Source organism: Dinoponera quadriceps, unplaced genomic scaffold (genome assembly GCF_001313825.1).
Source record: "Dinoponera quadriceps isolate SergipeBrazil2010 unplaced genomic scaffold, ASM131382v1 scaffold610, whole genome shotgun sequence".
In the NCBI taxonomy this organism is placed as follows: Eukaryota; Metazoa; Arthropoda; class Insecta; order Hymenoptera; family Formicidae; genus Dinoponera; species Dinoponera quadriceps.
The window spans coordinates 344,914-366,263 of record NW_014554699.1 but is presented as its reverse complement, the minus strand read 5'-3'; the positions used below and the strand labels follow the sequence as shown (position 1 = coordinate 366,263).

Genomic DNA, 21,350 nt, shown 5'->3' with positions numbered 1-21,350 from the left:
GGCGGTCGGAGCGTGCAACCCCCGTTGCACAGTTTCGCGCCCTCGGTAGGGCGGCTGAGAGCGAGAGGGCGAAGCGTGTACGCGCGCCAGAGACGATCGAGCGAGGGGGTTGAAGGCGGCCAGGCGGGAGGGGTGGGTGGCTGGCTGGCTGAGGGAGTGAGAAGCTCCGTGAGGCCGATGGGAGCAGGGCTGGCGTACTCTGTATGCGCGCATCGGCAGGGAGATTCCGCGCGGAGATGAGCGTACGGACGGTAGTCCTGCGAGCCTCGTCGTCGTCCTCGTCTTCCTCCCGATGATGCCGTGTCCCGGGACTCGGGCTCCGTGCGGCGAGCAGGAGGACGTCATCGCCACCGCCGGCAGGACGAAGGACACGCCGTCGGTGTGAGGACCGCTCCTCGCTCCTGGCGGCAGTGACCATGGCGCCTGTCCTGCCGTGTAAACAGTGCTTCGAAAGATACGACCCTTTTCCCGGACCGCCGCCGTGTCCTTGCTGACGAGTGGACGGAACATCCGGTGCGTTCAGATAGATAGATAGATAAGGGGAGAGAGAGAGAGACAGAGAGAGAATGCGTTTGTGTGTGTGTGTGTGTGGGAGGGGAGGGAAGGAAAGGGTGAGAGAACAGAGGATGCTAGAGAGAGTTGCGCGTGTTCGAGCAGCTTCGCGAGGCCACCAGGGAAGAGAGTGTTGACGAGATGATCTCTCTCTCTCTCTCTCTCTCCTCTCTCTTGCTGGTAGTGTCTGTCGCCGTAATTGAGGTTCACGAGGACCACGGACGCGAGATGATGAGTGATGAAAGTGCGATTGTTATTGATCAGTAGCGTGACGGGAACATGCGTTTCGCATGTCGCACGATTGTTGTCTCGTTCGCCACGGTCAGCCACGGGAGACGGCGGTCAGCGGGGATCGCGAGCACTTGTTTGTCGGCGTAGGTCGCTTCGATTCTTACGGATTTGTAAGTGCGTCTCTCTCTCTCTCTCTCTTTTTGTCTCTTTCTCTCTCCTCCGTCCTCCCGCTCCTCTCTGCCGTCCCCACGGTTGGATAAAACACGTATCCCATTTGAGCGCTCTCGAAAGAGCTCTGCGGAGAACGAGAGATGAGTAATGTATGATCGCTATTGATCCGAATGAGAGCAAATTGTGCGTCCGCGGTGTGTGCGGTCGTTGATTCTTCGCCAGTTCACGCGACGGGAATCGTCTCTTTATTTGATCGTTCTGGCTGTGCCGCGTATAAAAGGGCAGATCACACGCAGATTGATTCCGATTGGCCTGCAGCTGATGCAAGATCACTTGGCTTATCCTGAATTGCGGGATATTCAAGGGGATAATCCGTGCCGGAAAACGGTTCCGCGAGAAAAGACAATGAATGGCTGTTGGTTTGGCCGATGCCGCGTCGTTAGTCAGCGATGATTGATCAGGATGAAACAGCTGACGGGAGAATCGTGATCGTCGGTGATAGAAAGAGGATATCGTTTCGCGATAAGACGACGATACCTCCTACGTCACTCGTCGAGAGAGGCGAGGAAACGAATTCATTCAAACAGCCATTTGATATTCACAGACTTTAAGTTCCGAACGGGCGAATTTGAATTCCCGAATTTTCTGCGTAGATATTATTTAAGAGCAAACTTTTTCATGGCTCCTTCGTGCCTCTAGACGAATTTATCGATGGATCCACAAAGTTTGAAGATAAATTAGAAAACGCCATTTTTTCCTCACCAACGTTTACATCTCCTGAAAATTTCAATTAACCGATGAATTATACAATATTAATTAATAAACAGAAATATCACGCGCTCGCATCATTTTGCCCTGATGTGTCTCTTTCGCTGATAGCTGAAAGGGAGAGACGAATTTCATCGGAGTCTACGGAGGCGGGCTGATTTTCACGAATCGTCTGGTGTTTCAGGTTTCAAGAATACCCGACAAGACCGCGGGAAGAAATCAGGAACGTTTCGTTGAAAAACGAGAATAAGCAAAAAGAGAGGAAGAAGGAAAGAAAGAAAAAGAGAGAGAAAACAAAACGGGAGACTCGCCGTAATTACTGTGACTCTGTGGTGATTCACGTGATCGATCCGCACACGGTCCACCCCTTCCTCACGTGGCGAGCTCGTCGAAGCTGAAAAGTGATCGGCTGCGATGGTGTCGCGTAAAGTGATGTTCGTTCGCGTCGCGAATCCCGACGAGGACAGAGGAAGCCGTGCGCCTTCGTGTTCGCTGCAGTCGACGCACACTCACAGTAGACTGAGGTGTATCATCCTGCACTACAAAAGACATATCGCTTATCCACCATAAGGTAAGGGAGCGCGGAAAGTGTGTTTACGTGGAAAGTTGAAAATCGAATGAGCGAGATTAAATCACCCGTCCCGCCCCGCTGAGAGCTCGAGAGATCGTGATGGCGATCGTGTAGCACCCCTCGATACAAACCCCCCGTGATGTGAGGCCGCTAAAAGTAGCACGTCTTTTTTCTTTTTGCGAGAAATATAGGAAGGCGCTCACGTTACGCAGGGAATTAAATATTTCCCAGCCATTAAGATCGCTATCCTGCGCTATAATCTGTCTAATCGGTCGCGTTCGTTGTCTCGATCAGCAGGCGACGCGAAAGAGAGAGAGAGAGAGAGAAAATTAATTGTGACATGCGACGTTAGAATATTTACCTGTTGCACGTTCGTGCAAAGAGAAACGTCGAGACTTGCAAGTAACCGGCAACGAAACGCTAAGTTCGCCAACAATGATTCGCAACGATCTTCCACGCAAGGGCGAAAACGGGACCTTTGTATTCGGCCGGCGTTAAAGGGGGACCCGAGAGAGAAAAAGAGAGAACGAGTCCAAAGAGGGGAGACTCTTAACGTCGGATCATGCGAACTGGATGTTTTACCGCGACATATATCGAACGTGAACAATTCGATTTTTAATATAACCAACGAAACGGGAACATATTAATTTACGACTGGACCGATTAAACCCTCGCAATAACCAGAATCGCGATATATAATTTAGCTCACTCCGCAGTATCAAACTTCATCAATTATTCCCGGTATGGACGCGGTAATTAACCGCTCCGCTATAGTTTTAACGGCATACCGCGCTATGCGTTAAAGCGCATATATATATATATATATATATATATATATATATATATATATATATCTGTATTAAACTGCGTGTTCTGCGGTGTAAAATTAGCCAGTATGTGTGTGCGTGTGTACGGCCGCGTGTGCGTGTAAGAGCTTGGACACAATGATAGGAACATAAAACAAGGAATTAAATTTTGACATATGGACAACCATGCTTCGATCCACAATGAAGAAATATAGTGAACCAGGATTAGGAAAAACAAAATTGTTCGAAAGCTCTTTTTGATGCACAGATCGGTATTATAAAAGTTCCAACACTCTTTTTCGACGAATTTCGCAATGCACTTTTCGTATCCAGCAGGAAAACGTATTTCTTGAGAATGATTAAAAAGCGAATTCTCCTATTGGATACCGAAAGCGTTTGCGAAACTCGTCGAATAAGTGTTGCAACTTTTATTATGCCGACTGTATAATCTCAAAGGGGAGAATTGATCCAATAAGACGAAAAACATTGGGCTTCTGGTGCCAATAATAATGGTCAATAGTTGTAAAAAGGAGTGTTTATTGCTGAATAAGCATAAGATACCTAAACGTTTCTATTTAAACCATTTTCAATAGAATTAATATATCAAATTAAAAATTAAGTTAAGCATTAAGAAATTAATTAATCTTAGGAAGTTAGTAAAAGTTAAAAATTAAAAACACTATAGAAATTCTATTCCTTTTAATTTGTGTAATTTGTGTGCTCACAGAGTTAAGTAGTTGGCTGAAAGTTAACTTTCAAAAAATATCTAATGACTAATCAATATGTAATACAAATGATTATGATCGATTGATAATTATCTCAAAAAATGATAAAAGTAACGACAAAAAAAAGAATTAGTTCCTACAGCTAAAAACTAACTCTCAGATGAAAATTAGTCGTAATTTGGTTAATTTAGCTAATTTTTTGTCCCTGTTTTTAATTCTCACAGTTGAAAACTATGGTAACTAAATTTCAATTGTACATATGGACAGCTAATTCCTCTTTTCCGTGTATTAATAATAACAATAGAGGTTTGTTAGAAAACAGTGGTGGTCTCGTTTTAAACTTTATATCTTATTCTCCATTCCTCTTATTGTGTTTTAAACTATATAGTTCATTCCTAATATTTTATTTCTAATTTCCTATATTTAATTCCTTATTCTCCCCTTTCGTTGTATGTGACTGTTTTTATTTTCAATACGTCCCACCGAGTTCCGCGACATACAGAATATTCACGTAGCCAGAGGCTCATGTTGTGGGCCGTGTGCCGATATCCTTGACCCCGGATGACACAGACGATCCTCGCTTGCCGATCTGAGGAGCATCAGATGGATAGGAATGTCGTGTCTAGGCGCGCACGGCCAGACGGAATTCGCGGCGCACGTGCGTCGCCGTGTATAACGGCCTTTACGAAAGAAGGGTTGTACGTAGCAGACCGCGTGGTTCCTACCCGATGTCGAAAGGGTCGATAGCCCTCTCTTCTCGTCGCGCCCGCGCCGTCCCCATGCTCTATATCGCGGCCACCGTATACCGCTCTCTCGGTTGCTCATTGTTTACCGGAAAAAGTAGCTGCTTCGTTTCAAATCGTTTTACACCCTAATCCTCGTGGCCCAGGGGGATTAAATCTGCCTCGCTGATGAGTCGTGTCGGCGTGTTACTTGTACGCGATCGACCACGGTATTGGATTTTCTCGAGTTTGCGGACGCTTTTGGCGCGCATCTGTTCGTCTCTCTCTCTCTCTCCCTTTCTGTATTCTTTCGCTAGGCGTTTACACTACCGCACACCAATAAATATGTGCTGGTCAGCCTAAGCGAAACCCGTTCATATTACTTAAATTCAATTCTATTCCACGACAATCTCTTGTCTCTAAAAACAGACGATTTATATAATACATACATTATTGACTTTTTTTTGTAATTACTCTCGCTCTGTGTATTTATTAAATATTTATTAGGTATATATGCCTATTAAATATCTAGCACATACCAACTATCAATAACGTAACGTTAATATTATAATTTCTCGCTTAATAATGTAACTTACATAATACGCGCTTTATATCGTTGAATGGGTAATTATAACAGCGATGTTATGTTATTGTTAGTTGATGTTTACTGGATACTCCCCTCTTCTTCTCTCTCTTTCTCTCTCTTTGTCTCTCTCTCTCTCTCCCTCTCTCTCTCTCTCTCCCTCCTTCCTTCTCTCTTTGTCTCCCTTTCTCTCATTCTCCTTGTGTTTGGTCTGAGTTTGCCACTATCTAATATAAGTAGCATTATAGCGCAGAAGTTAGATGGAATTTTACGCTTGACTGTGGCAACCGGGTTTCACCATTCGCCTATCGCGGTGACCCTTCAACCCCCCCGATAACCGCCGCATAAAGCGGAGCGCTTGTATTGTGGGTCACAATTTCCTCGACGCGCGTCGAAGTGTCGCTTAATATCGTCGGCTTTCCAGTTTCACAGTTACGAGGCGATCGGCAAGGCGGACTCAACCAACCGTTTAATCCACTTAATCGTGGCGAACACGAGCGACGACGTCGCGGTGATTCCGCGTTCGTGGTGGTTCGCGCGCGAAGGGTGTAACACAGGGGTGTGCACGGAAAGTAAGAGGGGGCCGAGGGACGCGGGGCTGAGAGAGACGGAAAGAGGACAACGCGCGCGCCGGCCGCGGCTACACGCGATTCTCATTTACTTATGAAGTAATCGCGCACACGAGTTCCTGACGGAGGTCGAGAAGTCGCGCGAAACTATTTACGTGCGATGGACGTCGCGCACGACAAGCTTGTGACGGGGCAACAAGTGTTCACCTCGTCCAGGCGCAAGTCCAACGTGCTCCAGCGAGGATCTCGGCGGACACGACATCTCGACGTGGGCTCGACGTTTGTCTGCACGCGGCCGCGGTACGCGAATTACCGCATTTCTTTCGTCGTTAAACCCGTCCCGACGCAACGCGCTCTGACTGGAACCAACCTCACGTCAGCGTCGCGGAAACAACAGGTCGATTTTCACCGTCGCTCTCAGCTCTCGATGTCCCGAAGCGAGTGCGCAGTTTTTTGCGCGAAATTTCCCCGACGCGACGCGTAGCACGCGCGAGCAGACTGTCGGGATTAGAAGAACGGAAGAGAGAAAAAAAACGAAAAACCATCTGTCGTACTTATCGGTCGGGCGATATCGCCGAGCCGAGGAATGAAATAAATAGAGGATCCTGGAGATACTTGGTCCCCTCTTTTTAATTTTGTCGAGTATCTCACAAAATGATCAAAACGTTCTTATGCTGTATCATAAATATTTTAATAGGGTATCTAACTACATCGATCAAGTTACAAAACAATAATAATTCTAAGAGTAATTTATATTTCGGTGAAACAATTGAATTCTGGGAGACTTTATCATTCTTATATCTTGATTATTTAGCATAATAAAAAATATTGAATAACCATAATCTATTTTTATCAGAGGTTTTATGAAATTAAACAAATTACAAAATATAATTTCAAAAATAAAATAAGTTATATTCGTCTTGGTATGTTTATCAATCAAAATTATTATAGCATAATTAAGTAAAGATAATATTGCATCCAGAATTGTTATAATTTATTGTAGGTACATCGAATGAGTTGCGCTATTAAAATATGGAAGACACGATCCGGGGATCAAGCATTCCCAGTCCAGCGTGGATCATGTCTACCCAAGTAGTGCCTTTCTTAAATTTTCATTTTATTTTTAAGAACAAATAGATTTTTGTTAACTAGCTTTGTAATTACTTTCTTAAAGCAATCAACTTTTTATCTCATTATGGTATTATAATCTAGTTATAAAATCTAACAATCAAAACAACGATTGAGAATTTACGAAAGAAAGAATCGAACACCCCAAAAAATAAGACACATCTTCACTCTATCGTTATCAGCTGTCAAAATAACTAACATTTCCTATAGCTAAGAATGAACACTGCTGCCGACATGAAAACAAAACAAAAATTGAATCTTTCCATCGGCGAAATAATGGTCAGGCATCGAGTCTCTTAAAGGATCAGGGTGTCCACAGGTTCCTTCACACGGCGATACGGAGAACGCCGCGGATGTTACCACAGAAAGAGATCGCACGGGGAAGAAGGGGGAGAGGGGGTGATGAGACAGTGATGCGCGGAAATGAGCGGGCTATTTCCATGGAGAGCATGGGAAATAATTCGGGTAATTTCATCGGCATAAATTGGATCAGCTGATCAAACGCGCCCGGCGATCTCGGCTGTCCGGTGTCTCCCACGGCTTGCTGTTCACCGTTTCGATGGCGTTCGAGGGAACCGAGGGAGAAGGGTGAGCCTCCGTCGGCTAATCCAATTCGAAAGCTGTCCGACAAACCGCCTCTGGCCACCCGTGGAAACACGAGTGACAGAATGTGTCCAGTCGTCCGATTCCAGGACGAATCCTGAGCGGTGACGTGACCGCCATCGCCGCTACGTTTCAGTTATCTTTCTCATTTGCATTTTTATTGCCGGATTTAGCGATTTCAGGACCTCTGTCGCTGATGGAATTGTTTTCCGTGAGAGAGAACGGAAAAGAGAGAGAGAGAGAGAGAGAGAGAGAGAGAGAAAGAAAACGAGACCGAATGAGAACAAAAGTGAAAGAGTAATCGATTGTTTCCACTGGGATCTTTTTTCTTCGCTATTTGTATTAATCACAATATGTATTAATCACAATACGCTTAACCCGTCATCGTTCTGTTCTATCCGTATTATTTATATCATTTAAAGCTATGCACATGTCGTGAAATATCGACAGCCGAGATACGCGCGCGCGCGCTCACAATTTGGGTATTTTTAATCCCCCGGGGATTTCCTGGCAATTAGCTAAAGTGAAACCGACATTTCCTATACCGCAAGCCAATATCTTCGAGGTCGGAACAAAGTGGCAAACGGAAGTAAAATCGCGAGGAAGCTTGTCGTCACGCGAGCCGTATCTCGCCCGTCGACAAGATTATTTTCATATTTTCAGGAGACCCGATTTGCATACGGACTCACGCGGCTGCACCGGCAGTAAAACGGAGTATTCCTTTTTTTCCCCCCTTTCTCCGGATACGTCGGCACCGATTTATTGGCTCGAATTGAATGCATTAATTGCCGGCACGGCTCAATTAACATGATACGAATAGGAAGCGCAGAATCGGAAGAGATGACTCAACCAGCCCAAGCTCAAATAATGTTTAACGCGACTTGCCTCAAAGCTGACCGTTTCCAATTAAACGCGACGTTGGCGCTACGCGAGCCGATCCATGAAAACTTAGACCATCATTAAAAACCATTTATCTCTTTCCAGAGAATAGCATGATACATCGGAGACGCTATTACCTTTCCGTTTAAATTAAATTTCAAATTGGAAATTTATTAAGGTGCGCGCGCTCTCATTCGCGCGAGACGATCAAGATAAATGAGATAATTGCGCGGGTCGTACGTAGGTACGCCCGAATCGCGTGACTCTGACACTTACCACCGCGTGTGTGCGTGCGTGTGTGTGTGTATGTGGGCATATACGTATGTGTTTGTTACACTCACCCCCGATTCCAGGGCGGAAATTTTTCAGCCCGAAAAATTCCCCCTCCCCCTCGCTCTGTCCCCGGCTTAGTTCAATTCCCAGCGCACAAAATTTCACGCGCGCTTCGTAAATGCAAGCTGCACCCCGGTTGCAGCACGGCTTTAGAGCCCTCGCGTAAATCACCACACCCTGTTATGATGTCACGTGATTTACCCTGACCCAACCGAGCCCACAGAACCCGCGAATAGGTCTTCTGGGGACGATAGTGAGCACGGCCAGTCACGAAACCTCTCGCCGCTTTCGTGCTTAATTAGCATACGAGCTAAGTCGATACAGAGGCACGATGACCTTCAAACTTTTCGGCCGCCGCCCGTAAGAAGCATCTTCGGTCAATTCGTTCGTTTCGTGCGGATTGCCACGGTGACGTCATCGCGGGTTGATCAATCGATCAATACGTGCGAACCGGCCGCGCTAATGTTGCGCTATTGGCCGAAAAAACGGGTTCTCGCGCGAAAATCCTTCATGTAAGATTCGGAAAAAGGGCGAAAACCACCGATGCCAAGTGAATATCGATGGGTAAATGTCGATACATCGATATTTCTGCATCGATGTTACGCTTATATGATGCATTGATATTTATCGATGTCTTGTCTTCGGTATTTTCTTTTTACACTAGTCCCAAGGCGGTGACAAGTCACCTGAATTATGTTTATATTTAAATGTGCCATCAGATGGTCGTTAAAATAACAAGCCATTAATACTGAAACCGTGAATAAGTCACTTTTGATCTACCTTTTTTGTTATCCATGGATTTTCTTGAATTTTATGATATTTAATTGTTTAATTGTTTTACGACAAATATGTAATGAAAATTCAAAGAAATGACAAAGAAAAGATTATACAAGTGGATATACAAAAAGTTACCCAGCTGCGGTTTTAATGTTAAAGATGTAGAAAGAAGAAAAAGAGGAGGAAATCCTACTTTATATAAAATAATGTCACAATTTATATCTGCGATAGTAACGTCTGTGTCGTCAGGAAGATTATTTTCCAAAACAGAATTAATATTAACGCAACAAACAAACCACTTAAAAAGAGTGAAAACCTCGCTATGACAAATATTGTTTTTGTAGCATATAAATACAAGTTTACGAGAATTGTAATCCATATTTATATTTGCTTATTAAATAAATAGAATGTATTATGATAAAATAGAAAAATGTATCACTATTCAATTGTGATGTATCACTATTCAATATTCAAAAGATTTATTAATAATACATTGACTAATAGATTGAATGTTTTTACTATACACATGCATAAAAATTACGTGTATTATAAAAGAATATAATTTTTGATGAAAGCACCTGTGTCGACAAGATATCGATATTACCGAATCGATATTCATCGATGATCGATGTTAACCCATTTCGGGCCGGGCTACAAAAATATTGAAATCCATGAAATCAAAGTACTATTTCAGGATAATTAAAACCTAAGTAACTCAACCTAAAATTTTCCGACTAGCCGCGTTTCCTCGGGAAATAGTCGGAGTCTTCTTGAGTGACACCTGACGTACACTTAGCGAACCATATCATAACGGGAATCGTCATTATTGACGATTTCAATTTTTGGCATCAAAATACTTTATCGTTTTTTCAATTTTTTTATTTTTTACTTTTTTTTTTAATTAATTAATAAAAAGGGAGAGACAACGAATTAAAAAGGTATGTTTTGCAAGGTTATTTCCCACTCTCACTCACCGCCGGGGAAATGACGGGTGGTGGCGAGGTGAGTTTATTTTCTGAAAGGCAAAAGTCCGAGCTATATTTCAGTAATGAGATTTAGACCAGGATCTACCTTTATCATAGATAAAAAAATTGTTGACGATAGATAAATTTGTTGTTCCTGTGTAGGGACAGAGGAACGAAACGGGTTAAGTTTCGACCGCGATTTCGATGTCAAGTATCGATGTCCTTCCTACCCGATGCGGAACCCTAATAAGAACGAGAACCGGATGCGATGCTATCGTTCGATCTTATGCCCCGAATGCACCGAGATAAATAAAAGTTTGTCCCCTACGGCTTATTCACGATGTCAATTAACATTCCATGAGCAGTGGGGCTGGAGATTCTTCATGGTGCTCCTCGAACTTTATGAAATATTTGCGGAACACGTTGCGTCGGATGCAATGTACGCGCACGCATACACACACGCACACAGACACATGCGCACGCGGTATTGGGAGAAACGACGAAATCTGTAGTTGAAATCTCGGCTCGTAAAGCCGATTATCTGGCTACTTCGCGTTTCCTTTCGCGGGGAACAGCGTCACGTCACGAGATTAAGCGGGAGGATATCAAGAGATAGGATCAAACTTGTATCGCGGTGCGGTCTAAGCCGCGAATTAGGATTTGCATACGAGAAACGCACGTGCTGCCCTTGCCGGAGACGTTAACTCTTCTGCGATCGCACGAACGCGAGAGATCGGTTAATACGTTAAGGAGTTTTCCAGCGCGAAATAGAGTAGGCGAGAAAGAGGGTGAGTCGAGCGTAAACGGTTATCCGTCCCGGATAAAATTAGTCTCAGGATTCGGGACGCTTAATACAATATCTGACCGCGGTGTACGCGTGTGTTTGTGTGTGTGTGTGTGTGTGTGTGTGTTTTACATATAAATTTAACATTCGACCGTTTCGTATTCGGGGAATTGCGGCCAATCAATTTGCGACTTCTTCTCGTGCAAAAATAAGCATCCCCTCACTACTCCCCCCCTCCTTCCGCGAAAGTTGGGGCGCAAGAAGGCTGCATTTTCATATCTGCCGGCGATATTCTCTTACGAGAAGCGGCGAGGCATTAATAATTAAATAACACGTATCTTTTTGAATGCAAATTCTCGGCCGATTCCATTGTACGGAGGATAGCAGGAACCCTGGAATATCCGTGTCCTCCTCCCCCCTTCCGGAGACCCGCCTCGGTTCTAAACCCGGTGTTACACCTATTGTGCGACCGTTGAATCGGTCCGGAAAAAATGCCCGTAACGAATTTCCGGCGGGTCGAGGTGGTTTTGTCAGGAGAGCGCACGCGAAACCGGCCCGGTCGCCTCGGACGGAAATATCGAAAATCGAATGATGATATTGAATCATTCCGCGAACGGATTCGCTTATTGGCGCGCGCTGTGTCAGCGGAAGAGACTTTAAATGGCATTTCTGGCTGGCCGTGCAGAGCTCGCTCGCGTATCGCGGAGGCGCGATCGCGTGTCTCGCAATAAAAGATAATCGACGTTTTCCTCCGCGTAATTTCATTTCCTCCTGGTTGATTCTGAATCGAATTGATGCGCGAGCCGCTGATTTCCTTATCAGGTCCCGGTGGATTCCCCGAGCCAATGAGGTGTTCCCGACTGGAAAATTAAGTTGTTGCTTCTCACCTGCCGTCTAATACACGCGTATACACAAGAGACCAGCATAGAAATTTTCCCAGATTTCCTCCCGTATACAGCGCGTATATATTCCGATTAGAATACCCACAGTGGAATTTCCAAAATAGGTTATCCCGCCGCGATATCAATTGGGAATTCCATTTTCATCCCGTTATCATTTCATTCTCATCCCAAACATGGGGCGAAACCTCTTTTCCACGATGCTGATTGGCTGTGCTCTACGTGCGACCTGTCATCGAGTAACAGTTTGATCGAATGTCAGATTAGGGGATTGATAAACGGGGTTACATTTTTAATTCATCTCGGGCTGCAGAAATATTGAAACCCGTGAAATCCAAGTACTGTTTAGCATAATTAATTTTAGTTAGAATAAATATTTTTGACGTTTTGTAGGAATATATTTATTTATATTTTAATTATATATATACAGCAATTTCTACATATTATTATATTTAATATTAACAAAGTTATATATAATTTTGTGCAGCATTGAACGAAAGTTTTGCTTGCATGGTTATCATGATTCTGGACATTGTAGGTTTCTGAAGCCAAAAAATTACGGAAAAATGATTAAATTATAAATTTACAGCTATTGTTTCTACCATGATGGAGAAAGAAAATCAGTTTTTTACAAAATAACATAAAAAGAGAATAATCGAATTTTGGGCTAATTCTTTTTCAGCTTTGGGAGCCCATAAAAGTTGAAATATTAAAAATATTGACTTTATCGTGATAAAGACGATAGTCGCAAGTTTATAACTTAATAATTTCTCGCCAGTTCGTCTTCAGAAAATTGCAATATTCGGGATCATATTTATGATGGGTTTATTTTAATGCTATTATCAAGAAAATCTATTCTTCGTTCAAGATAACCATTACTTGAAAAAGAAGGAAGAAAAATAAACTGGGGTAATCGCTTTTCTCTGTATTAAAATTAACATTTTTCCTTGCGTAGAATCCATCATAATTTGGGAAATCGGATTGGGTTCCAAATAAATCTTAAGAAATGTTCTACACGGAAACTCGTGGCACGTCCCCGATGTTTTCGCGTGTCATTGGCTACCCGGTTCTCTTAATTGCGCGCAAGGACGGCACTTGTGGATTTTTTGCGACGCGCGGAAGCTATCACGACGCAAATTGTTAGTTTTTGCTCAGGTGGCGCACACTGCTAAGAAATCCACATGGAATTATTGCGATCGAGCGGCGGCGGCAAGAAGCGAGCGAAATGGGCTTTGTGTGTTACTCCACGTGTNGGGGGGGGGGGGGGGGGGGGGGGTGTAGTTACAGAGATGCGTCTTGCGCGGTCTCTAAAAGCTCGCTGCCAAAAGAGGTTTTGCTCGGCCCGCTGTGCTCGCGGGGGGGGTTGCGCTTGTGCGGTTTCGGTAATGTACAGTCGCCCGTAAGTATTCCGCCCGAGGGCAGATAAGATCGACTACCCTGGCCGATGACGTGGTCGATCTTAACTGCATGCTATTTCGAGATTTTCGCCATTCGGTCAGAAAATATCCCGCGAAATCTTCGGGCCGGGCGGCGAAACGAAACGCTAAAGTCACGCAGCCCTCTTCGCCAGCCGCGACCTCGAAGATAATAAAGCTCAGATATTGCATCCTGAATCACGAAGAGCCGCCCGAATCGATATTCCACGTTAATCGCCCGTCGCTTTCGGGGTTTCATTGCGAATCTGACAGCCGGTGCTTAAGTGTAATTTCGATAAATTAGGGGGGTCGAGGGTGTATGTAGGGCGAGCTTCGATACGAGAAAGGTCAGACCGACGACGTGTCGGCAACGTCGGCAGATATCGAAAAATCGTTCGAAAGAAGGTAATCTCTTTTTCTCTCCCCTTCCCCTTTCGTTCAGAATGCAGCGTCTTAATTGGCCGCCGATGTCCATTCGACGACGCGAAGATCTCGGATACTCCGCCGAGGGCAGATAATTCGCTGCGGCGCGAATCGACGGGAGATTCCTTCTGCGATATTAAATTACGTTCGTTCCACTGATTGGTTCTCTTACTTCCCGAACGTTCTTTCCCTCTCTCTCTCCCTCTCTCATTTTCCACTTTACCGCGTAAAGTTGCCCGTAACGCACTCCCCGCGGGAATCTCGCGTGAAATTCCTCGAGGATTCACGGAGGAGATTAACGCTCGACGCGCTTGCTCGCAGGGGTCACAGGTGATGGCACGTTTTACGCGCCCTCGACGAAGAATGGCGAACACGACTGACTCAGCCGCAACGACCGGCGACAGCCTTCTCTCGTCCTCGACGACGGCACCGTTCACCACCCCGTCGACATCGGCGAGCTACTCGAGCGAGGGTTACACCTTCAACTACAGCGGTCTGCCCAGCCTCGGCGGCTATTCGCTGGACGACCTCAACTACACAGAACTGTGGGTCGACGTTTGGAACGGCACCGAGGTCAACAACGTCACCGAGAGACTGAACACGACGGTTCTGAGACCGGACAGCTACTGCGACGAGTGGGAGGCCGCACAGCACAAACTCTTCCAGGTGAACCTTCATCCTTGAGCCCTTCGCGTTCCATCGAGGATTCTATTCGTCCTCTCTCATCATCAGCTGAATTGGAATTAGCGCGGAAATGAATTCCCTCCGACTGCGACGATGACTTTATTGCTCGTCGGACACGGGACATGTTAACTTTGCACAGTATATTAGAAAATATCAAGCTCCGTATTCCACTGAGAAGTTAACGAAAATATCAGGCGATCTCTGATAATTCCCCGGGGAAAGTTTGAATTCTACACAGAACTACGTGGATCCGTGCTTCGCTCTAGATGGCCTAATATTCGTCAGTTTCTTTTCTCTTGTCTCGACACACTCGTCGGGTTGACGATCTAACCTCATCGGCCGCGCTCGTACAGTCTGTCTAATAAGAGCGTGACCGATGTAACTTTTAAACTATTCATTACACAAAAATGAAAACAATTATATATGTAGTACATAATCAGTATCATGGCGCTCTTGTACCGATAAGTCATTCAATCACCGACGTTGTCGATTATTGTCTGACTCATCTTCCAAGCATACTTTCCAATTTTTTGCACAGTATGTCGTATAACACCCTGTATACGAATCCCCGGATTTTCCAATTGAGTCAAGTACGAAAGTACCCGTGAGATCCCTCGAGCTACGGTGGTCGAGGATTCGGTCGCGAGGATCGGGCGTCCCCGACGCGAGATCTCGACGTTCTCCGATCATGATGACCGGTAGATTCATTCGTCGCGTTGTTAATTTCAGGCGGCGAATATATTTTTTGCGTTTGCATTTCTGGTGCCGCGCTGGTTCAAGATTTCCATCTTGGCTCTCCGCACATGTCTCACGGTGGGCTTCATGCTGGCGGCCCTCTGGGCCGGGATCACTATATGCGCCCTGGACGCCATGCTGTGGTGCTTAGCCCTCGGTCTGCTTAACGGTATACACTCGCTGATACTCGCCTGCCGATTCTTGCCGCCTGCCCTCAGCCCTGAGCTAGCCGAGCTGTACATGAAGCTCTTTAAGCCGTACAAGGTCAGCAAGAAGCACTTCCAGGAGCTGGCGAAGGAGGCGAGGATATACAAGCTGGATCCCGGACAGACTTACGCGACAGAGGGAGTCACCTCGGCGGACGAGAGGTTGTCTATCCTTTTACGTGGGAGGTGAGTACACTCTGTCCCTTTTTAATTAGAACTTCTTTCCGAAACAAGGGCATTCCCTTCCCACGGAGGAAAGCCGATCTCCTTCTAATTGAAACCGGATTAATGCGAACGGCTAAAATCCCCCCGTCTTATTCTTTATCGCTCTCATCGGAATGAAATTAATATCGGGAAGTGCGCGATCCTGGAAATCCTCTCGTCTCGACACACCCGTCGGGTTGGCGATCTTATCGGCTGCGCTCGTAGTTGCGCCGTTATCGTTCTCACACGAGAGTTCCTCTTCTGTTCGGCATCCTCCCTTTGTCAAGGCGTAGGCGAGTGGTCGCGCAGCGCAGTTTCAGTACTGAGTCCTCCTCTCGATTCCAGACTGAAGGTAACTTGCGACGGGACCCACTTGCACTATATCAGAGCTTACCAATTCGTCGACTCACCCGAATGGGAGGCCATGCACGAAAACATCGACGACGTCTTCCAGGTGACGATACGGGCCGAGGAGTACAGCACGTACATCTGTTGGACGAGGCTCAAGTTGCAAAGGGTGCTTCGGCACAGGCCCCTACTCAAGGTCCTCCTCAACACTCTCATCGGTAAGGACATTACGTCCAAGTTGTACGCCCTTAACGAGCAGCTCGCTGGTGTCGCGACCGCCAGTGAGAACGCCACGTCGAATCCTTACAGGGGAGTCTCGAGGAGCCTCAGCGTCGACGCCGTTAACACCGAAGTCGCCGGAAGGGTTCGATCGGCGACCTGGAAGACGCAGAGGCGACACAGTAATCCGCGCAACGACAGTAAGTTCGAGCCTCCTTCTCTCCCCACGCGGTATCGAGAGGACCTTCGAGGATACGCGATGTAGTCTCCCAGCGTGGAAAATTTCTCGCGATCTAATTGAGATCCTGAATTCCGATTCCCCGAAATAATTGTGAATTCTAGTTGGGAAATCTACGCGGGTTCCGGTTGGAAGCACGGTGTTTCGAACACACGATTCTGAACGGGAAACGCAAACAAGTCCTATTTGCGTCACTCTTAACGCTTTTCCAGAACGAAATACGAAACACTTTGAGTAATTTACACTTCACACGTGCACACACATGCGCGCGCGCTACGTTTACGCGTATTACGCGCTATTAAGCATAGAACATTAAAAATATAACTTCGTTCATTAAACGCCCCATCTCGCCATGTTCGGTCCGGTAGACCGCTGAACGACTTTCTAGTTTTTCTTTGAACTTTGTGGGACAAATCACAAGGTATAATATGTTACATCCGGGAAAATCATGAACAATTTCCACGCCGGTTGATTCCCTTCTGTACTTTCGTACAGATATTTTCTCCTCGACGGAAACTCGACGGGAAATTCGGTCAATTGCTTGCTTCACCGTAACATTTCACACATTTCGCCGTCATACGCTCGTAAGATTCGCCGTCTTCTCGCGTGCCCTCAAAGGTCTCCGATACAAATCTACTTACGTAACCAGCCGTTCAAAAGACAACCGAGCGCACGACGAGAGCTAGACGTTAGAGACCTTTAAAGGCTAACCCGAGTCGTATACAGGACGGTCGCAATTCCTCTGTCCCCAGAGATTATCCCGCCCCGGTACTCGAATCAGTACTGGGCGCCGGTGGTGGCGAACCACTTCCCGCCGACCTCGCCGTTCATCCAGAGCCGGGACCTCGGCTACTCGTTACTGCCGCAGGGTGTCCAGTTCTCGCCACCTCCACGAGCACCCTTACTGTCCCACTCTTCGTTGGCGCGGCAACGAAGCGGGGGTGCTGGTGGCGACTACACCCTGCTACCTCAGACACCGAAGCTCGAGAGGAAGCGATCGAAAAAAGCGGCCCGAGAGGTGGGTTTATCTTGTTTTCGATACAAGGTCGCAAGTTCGATCGGTTTATCATTGGATCGTGCGATAGAATCTCCGCGGACTGCGCGGGAAGAATGTATTTGACACGTTCGCACACGTGTAACGCGTCAATTTCTCACGGTGAGAGAAATTTTGGTTATTTTCCGCCGCGATTCTGCACAGCCGACTCCATTTAATGCCATCTCATTTCTTAGGCACGTTGAACCAATTAGATGCGTTACTTTTATGCGCATCGTAACTGCTGCTGCTTCGGAGAATCATCGTTGCCGATTAGTCAAATTGTCAATAGTCATGATGTGCAAATAATGCTTCTGGATATTGTTTGTGTAACTTTGTCCCACGGGCGAAAACGTGGAAAGTGAAATGTTGTCAAATGAGAAAATGTACACTTTCCGCGAGTTCACACTAAAGGAGAAGATTTATGACCCTCCAGGGATTGATCATAAATCTTCTCATCTGATGTGAATTCGTGAAAAGTGTACATTTTCTCATTTGACAACACTTCACTTTTCACGCTTTCGTCCCGGATGAAAAATCGATACTTTAATTAGAAATGTTCGATGTTATGCCTATACGGGATGGGACAGCATATGTTTGACAACGATAACTTCTCATTCTACGTTCGCATAAACAAACCAGATCTGTCGTGTTATAAAAAAAATACAGGGCGATCTCTGCGGAGACGGTTTCTCGAAAATACGTTGGCGAACATGTTAAGACAAGCGAGAAATTCAAGCGCGAAATTTACAAAGTAAATCGCGAAAACGCGTAGAGACGAAGAGGACGGAGTCTTCGTGAAATTTTCTCACTTTTCTTCCTCGGTGAGAATTTAATGAAGCGACGCAACTTTTACCTTCGATATCTCCAACGTTTCGATAACCTGCTACCTCTATATGCATCGCGTCGTGTCAAAAGATTATTTAAACGAACACCGCGCATGTTGATACACGGTACCGTGCTCTGAAGGGAGAGGGAGAGAGAATATCTTTGCCGTCCGTGTCATTAACGACCCCTCTTCAAACAATCGAAATGCACACTGTGCTATTACAAGTAGGTCGGAGTCGTCCCGATAGTCGTCCGAGCGCACTTCATTTGTCGGCGTGTACGTGTATCAAGAGGGGCCATGTTTGCCCCGACTTACCCTTAACGAGCGTGCTGGAATTGTCCGGTGCGATTAAATGCGCCGTTGCCATTTCTAGAGGGCCATAATTACAGTTTCCGCTTGTCAATCTTGACATTTTAATTAAATTTATGTGTTTGGCCTCGTTTCCCGAGAGTTTACCGAGGCTCGATTTCAAGATAAATACGGGGCAACGAAATCGCCGCTCTCGCACTCGAGGACCGCATTCTTCGCTTCCTCTTCCTCACCGGATCAGAGGAACTCTATTAGTTTCCTTCCTTTTAACACTGTTCGATATGCGAGTTTGTCGATTCGCGAAATCCTCGTTTCAGGTCACTTTTGAGACTCCGGTATGACGTTCGCTCGACGGGGAAGGCCCTGCCAGCGTGCCTCTACTCTCACTGTCGCCGCAGCGCTCCGCCTAGCCCCGTCGTCGTCTCGTCACCTTGATGCACGCGGCGAAACTCACCCTCTGAACTTCGACGAAAGATCGACGGCGATATCAACGAATGGCCTACTCCGTCGAACAATCGAAAGGAAGCAACGGGGAGGGAAGGGGACGGAGGGAGGAGGAAACGTCTCTTTCTCTCTCTCTCTCTTTCTCTCCTCGGTAGCACGATAAACGCGGGAGGAAAACGCCGGAGAGAAGCGAGAAGTCGTCGCAGGGTGCAGTTTCGAACGTGTGCGATTGATTTTTCATATCCTGCAAGTGCCACGCCTTACACAGACACGCACGCACGTCGTGAAATCGAACGCGCAATGGCGATCGTGAGAAATTGATCCCGACGTCCATCGACGAGCCGTGGGGGCATCCGTTTCGGAGTTTCGGACCGAAAAGAAATAGGGGAGCCGGGTTTCTTCGGACCGAACGAAACGTTCGTGACTCAACAGTGAGAAGTGGAAATAACGAGCGGACAATGCCAGGACGGGAGATTGTGAACGAAAGAGACTAAATATAAATATATTGTATACTATTGGCGGGAGAAAGTGAGAGAGCAAGAGCGAGAGAAAGTGTGTGAGAGAGCGAGATTGAGTAATGAAGAGAGAGAGAGAGAGAGAGGAAGAGCGTCGCCTCTGTGTACACCTTTACATCGACTGTGATTATAACGGATATATTTGTTAAGTCTTTCAGAGAAACGCTAATTATATACATTATACCGAGAGACACATGCGTAATTAGCCACCGCGGTAATCACACTCATATCCTACGCTCGCGTGAGTTGAGGTGTCCTCCGTATAGTATTTCTTTTCTCTCTATTCTCGTTTCCCGACGATCCGGCGTATCTCGCGGATTCCCGGTTCAATTCTTTCACCACAGCCTCTGTCTCGGCCAATTTGCAATTGAATTGGATTTTTCATTTATCTCTTTAACACTTTGCGGTCTGCACGCCCCGTTGGTAAAAGTATGAATTTTGCGGTAATAAAAGCCAAATTATTGTAATTTCAATGGATCCTTTTAATGTACTGGTGTTTATTTACAACCGAAAAAGCGACAACTTTGAATGGAAGCTCCATGCGAAGTTGTGTTATCTGGCTCCAGTAAATTGTGAGCTTAAAATTCATATTTAGTCGTACATTCTCAGTTGTAAATAAACACCAGTTCATTATCAATGAACATAATACATTTCAACTTCTGTGTTCGTTTTTATTTGTTTCGGACAAAGATAGAGCAGTTTTTTCTTACCTTAGAAAAAGTCAAACATCGTCATATTGATTAATTAATTTACATAAATGACAGCCGTCCGATACAAAATCGCGCTTACAGTTTTTCAGTAACGTGCTAATAATTGAACGTAAAAAATTTTGTATATCCTCTGAAGATATAATAATATAATAATACAATAATTTAATAATTTCACATCGTCCGATTCTTTATCGGATATTATTCTATTATTTAATATTTCTACACTTCCATTCATTATTGTTCCGCACGATCATTAACGAAGGACATCTGAACAGCGCGTACTGGCCGGGATCGTCGCATAAAATTAGTACATAAAATGTGCATTCACGATATAAATGTGATACGTCGAGAACACGCAACAGTTTGTATCCGAAACCGGCAGACGGGGAAAATAACATTGCATTTGCACTCCCTTAATCAAATAGAGAACACGTTAAACGAATAAACGGGAATGAAACGAGGATGAAAACGGAAGACAAACCGAATAATTCAGACGTAAACAATAAGTGCTTCGTTAAAAAGAAAAAAAAACATAAATCTGCAATAAAGTGCTTCGAGGAAAAGTAGTTAATCGCGAGACACCAATTAAAGGAAAAAAAAAGCAAAGTTTAATTATTCACGCAAATTAAAAGGAAAAAAATTAACATGCGTCGCGCGTAAAATAGTTAACGTAGAAGAAAAAAAAATATGTGTGTTTGTATGTTTCTATGTTTATATAATCGCCGCGTGTGAGAGCGAGACCGTAGAAGATCAACAAAGACGCACAAACGATTAAACAAAACACGTGAGAAAGATTAAAGAAGAAAACAAATTTAAACGGCTGCGTAGTGGCGAGTGTAAATGTTGTAAACGCAAAAGTGGCTGTAGAATATTGTAAAAGTTACGACACGAAGGAGTGTGTGAGATGTCGAGAGGCGCACGTCGGAAAGGATCGCGTCGTCGTTTTTTCGGACATTTGATTTCCGTTACTTT

General features: G+C 45.4%; 1 protein-coding gene across 1 annotated transcript; it reads left to right on the top strand.

The window, feature by feature from the left end:
• Positions 1 to 190: 190 nt before the first annotated feature.
• On the top strand, positions 191 to 19,146 carry LOC106740888 (blood vessel epicardial substance-B-like). Its single transcript, XM_014612353.1, has 7 exons — positions 191 to 513; positions 1,907 to 2,293; positions 14,226 to 14,570; positions 15,318 to 15,715; positions 16,079 to 16,500; positions 17,291 to 17,556; positions 19,027 to 19,146. The coding sequence occupies exons 3-7, from the start codon at positions 14,238 to 14,240 to the stop codon at positions 19,048 to 19,050; spliced, it is 1,443 nt and encodes a 480-aa protein (XP_014467839.1). The 5' UTR covers positions 191 to 513; positions 1,907 to 2,293; positions 14,226 to 14,237; the 3' UTR covers positions 19,051 to 19,146.
• Positions 19,147 to 21,350: the final 2,204 nt, after the last annotated feature.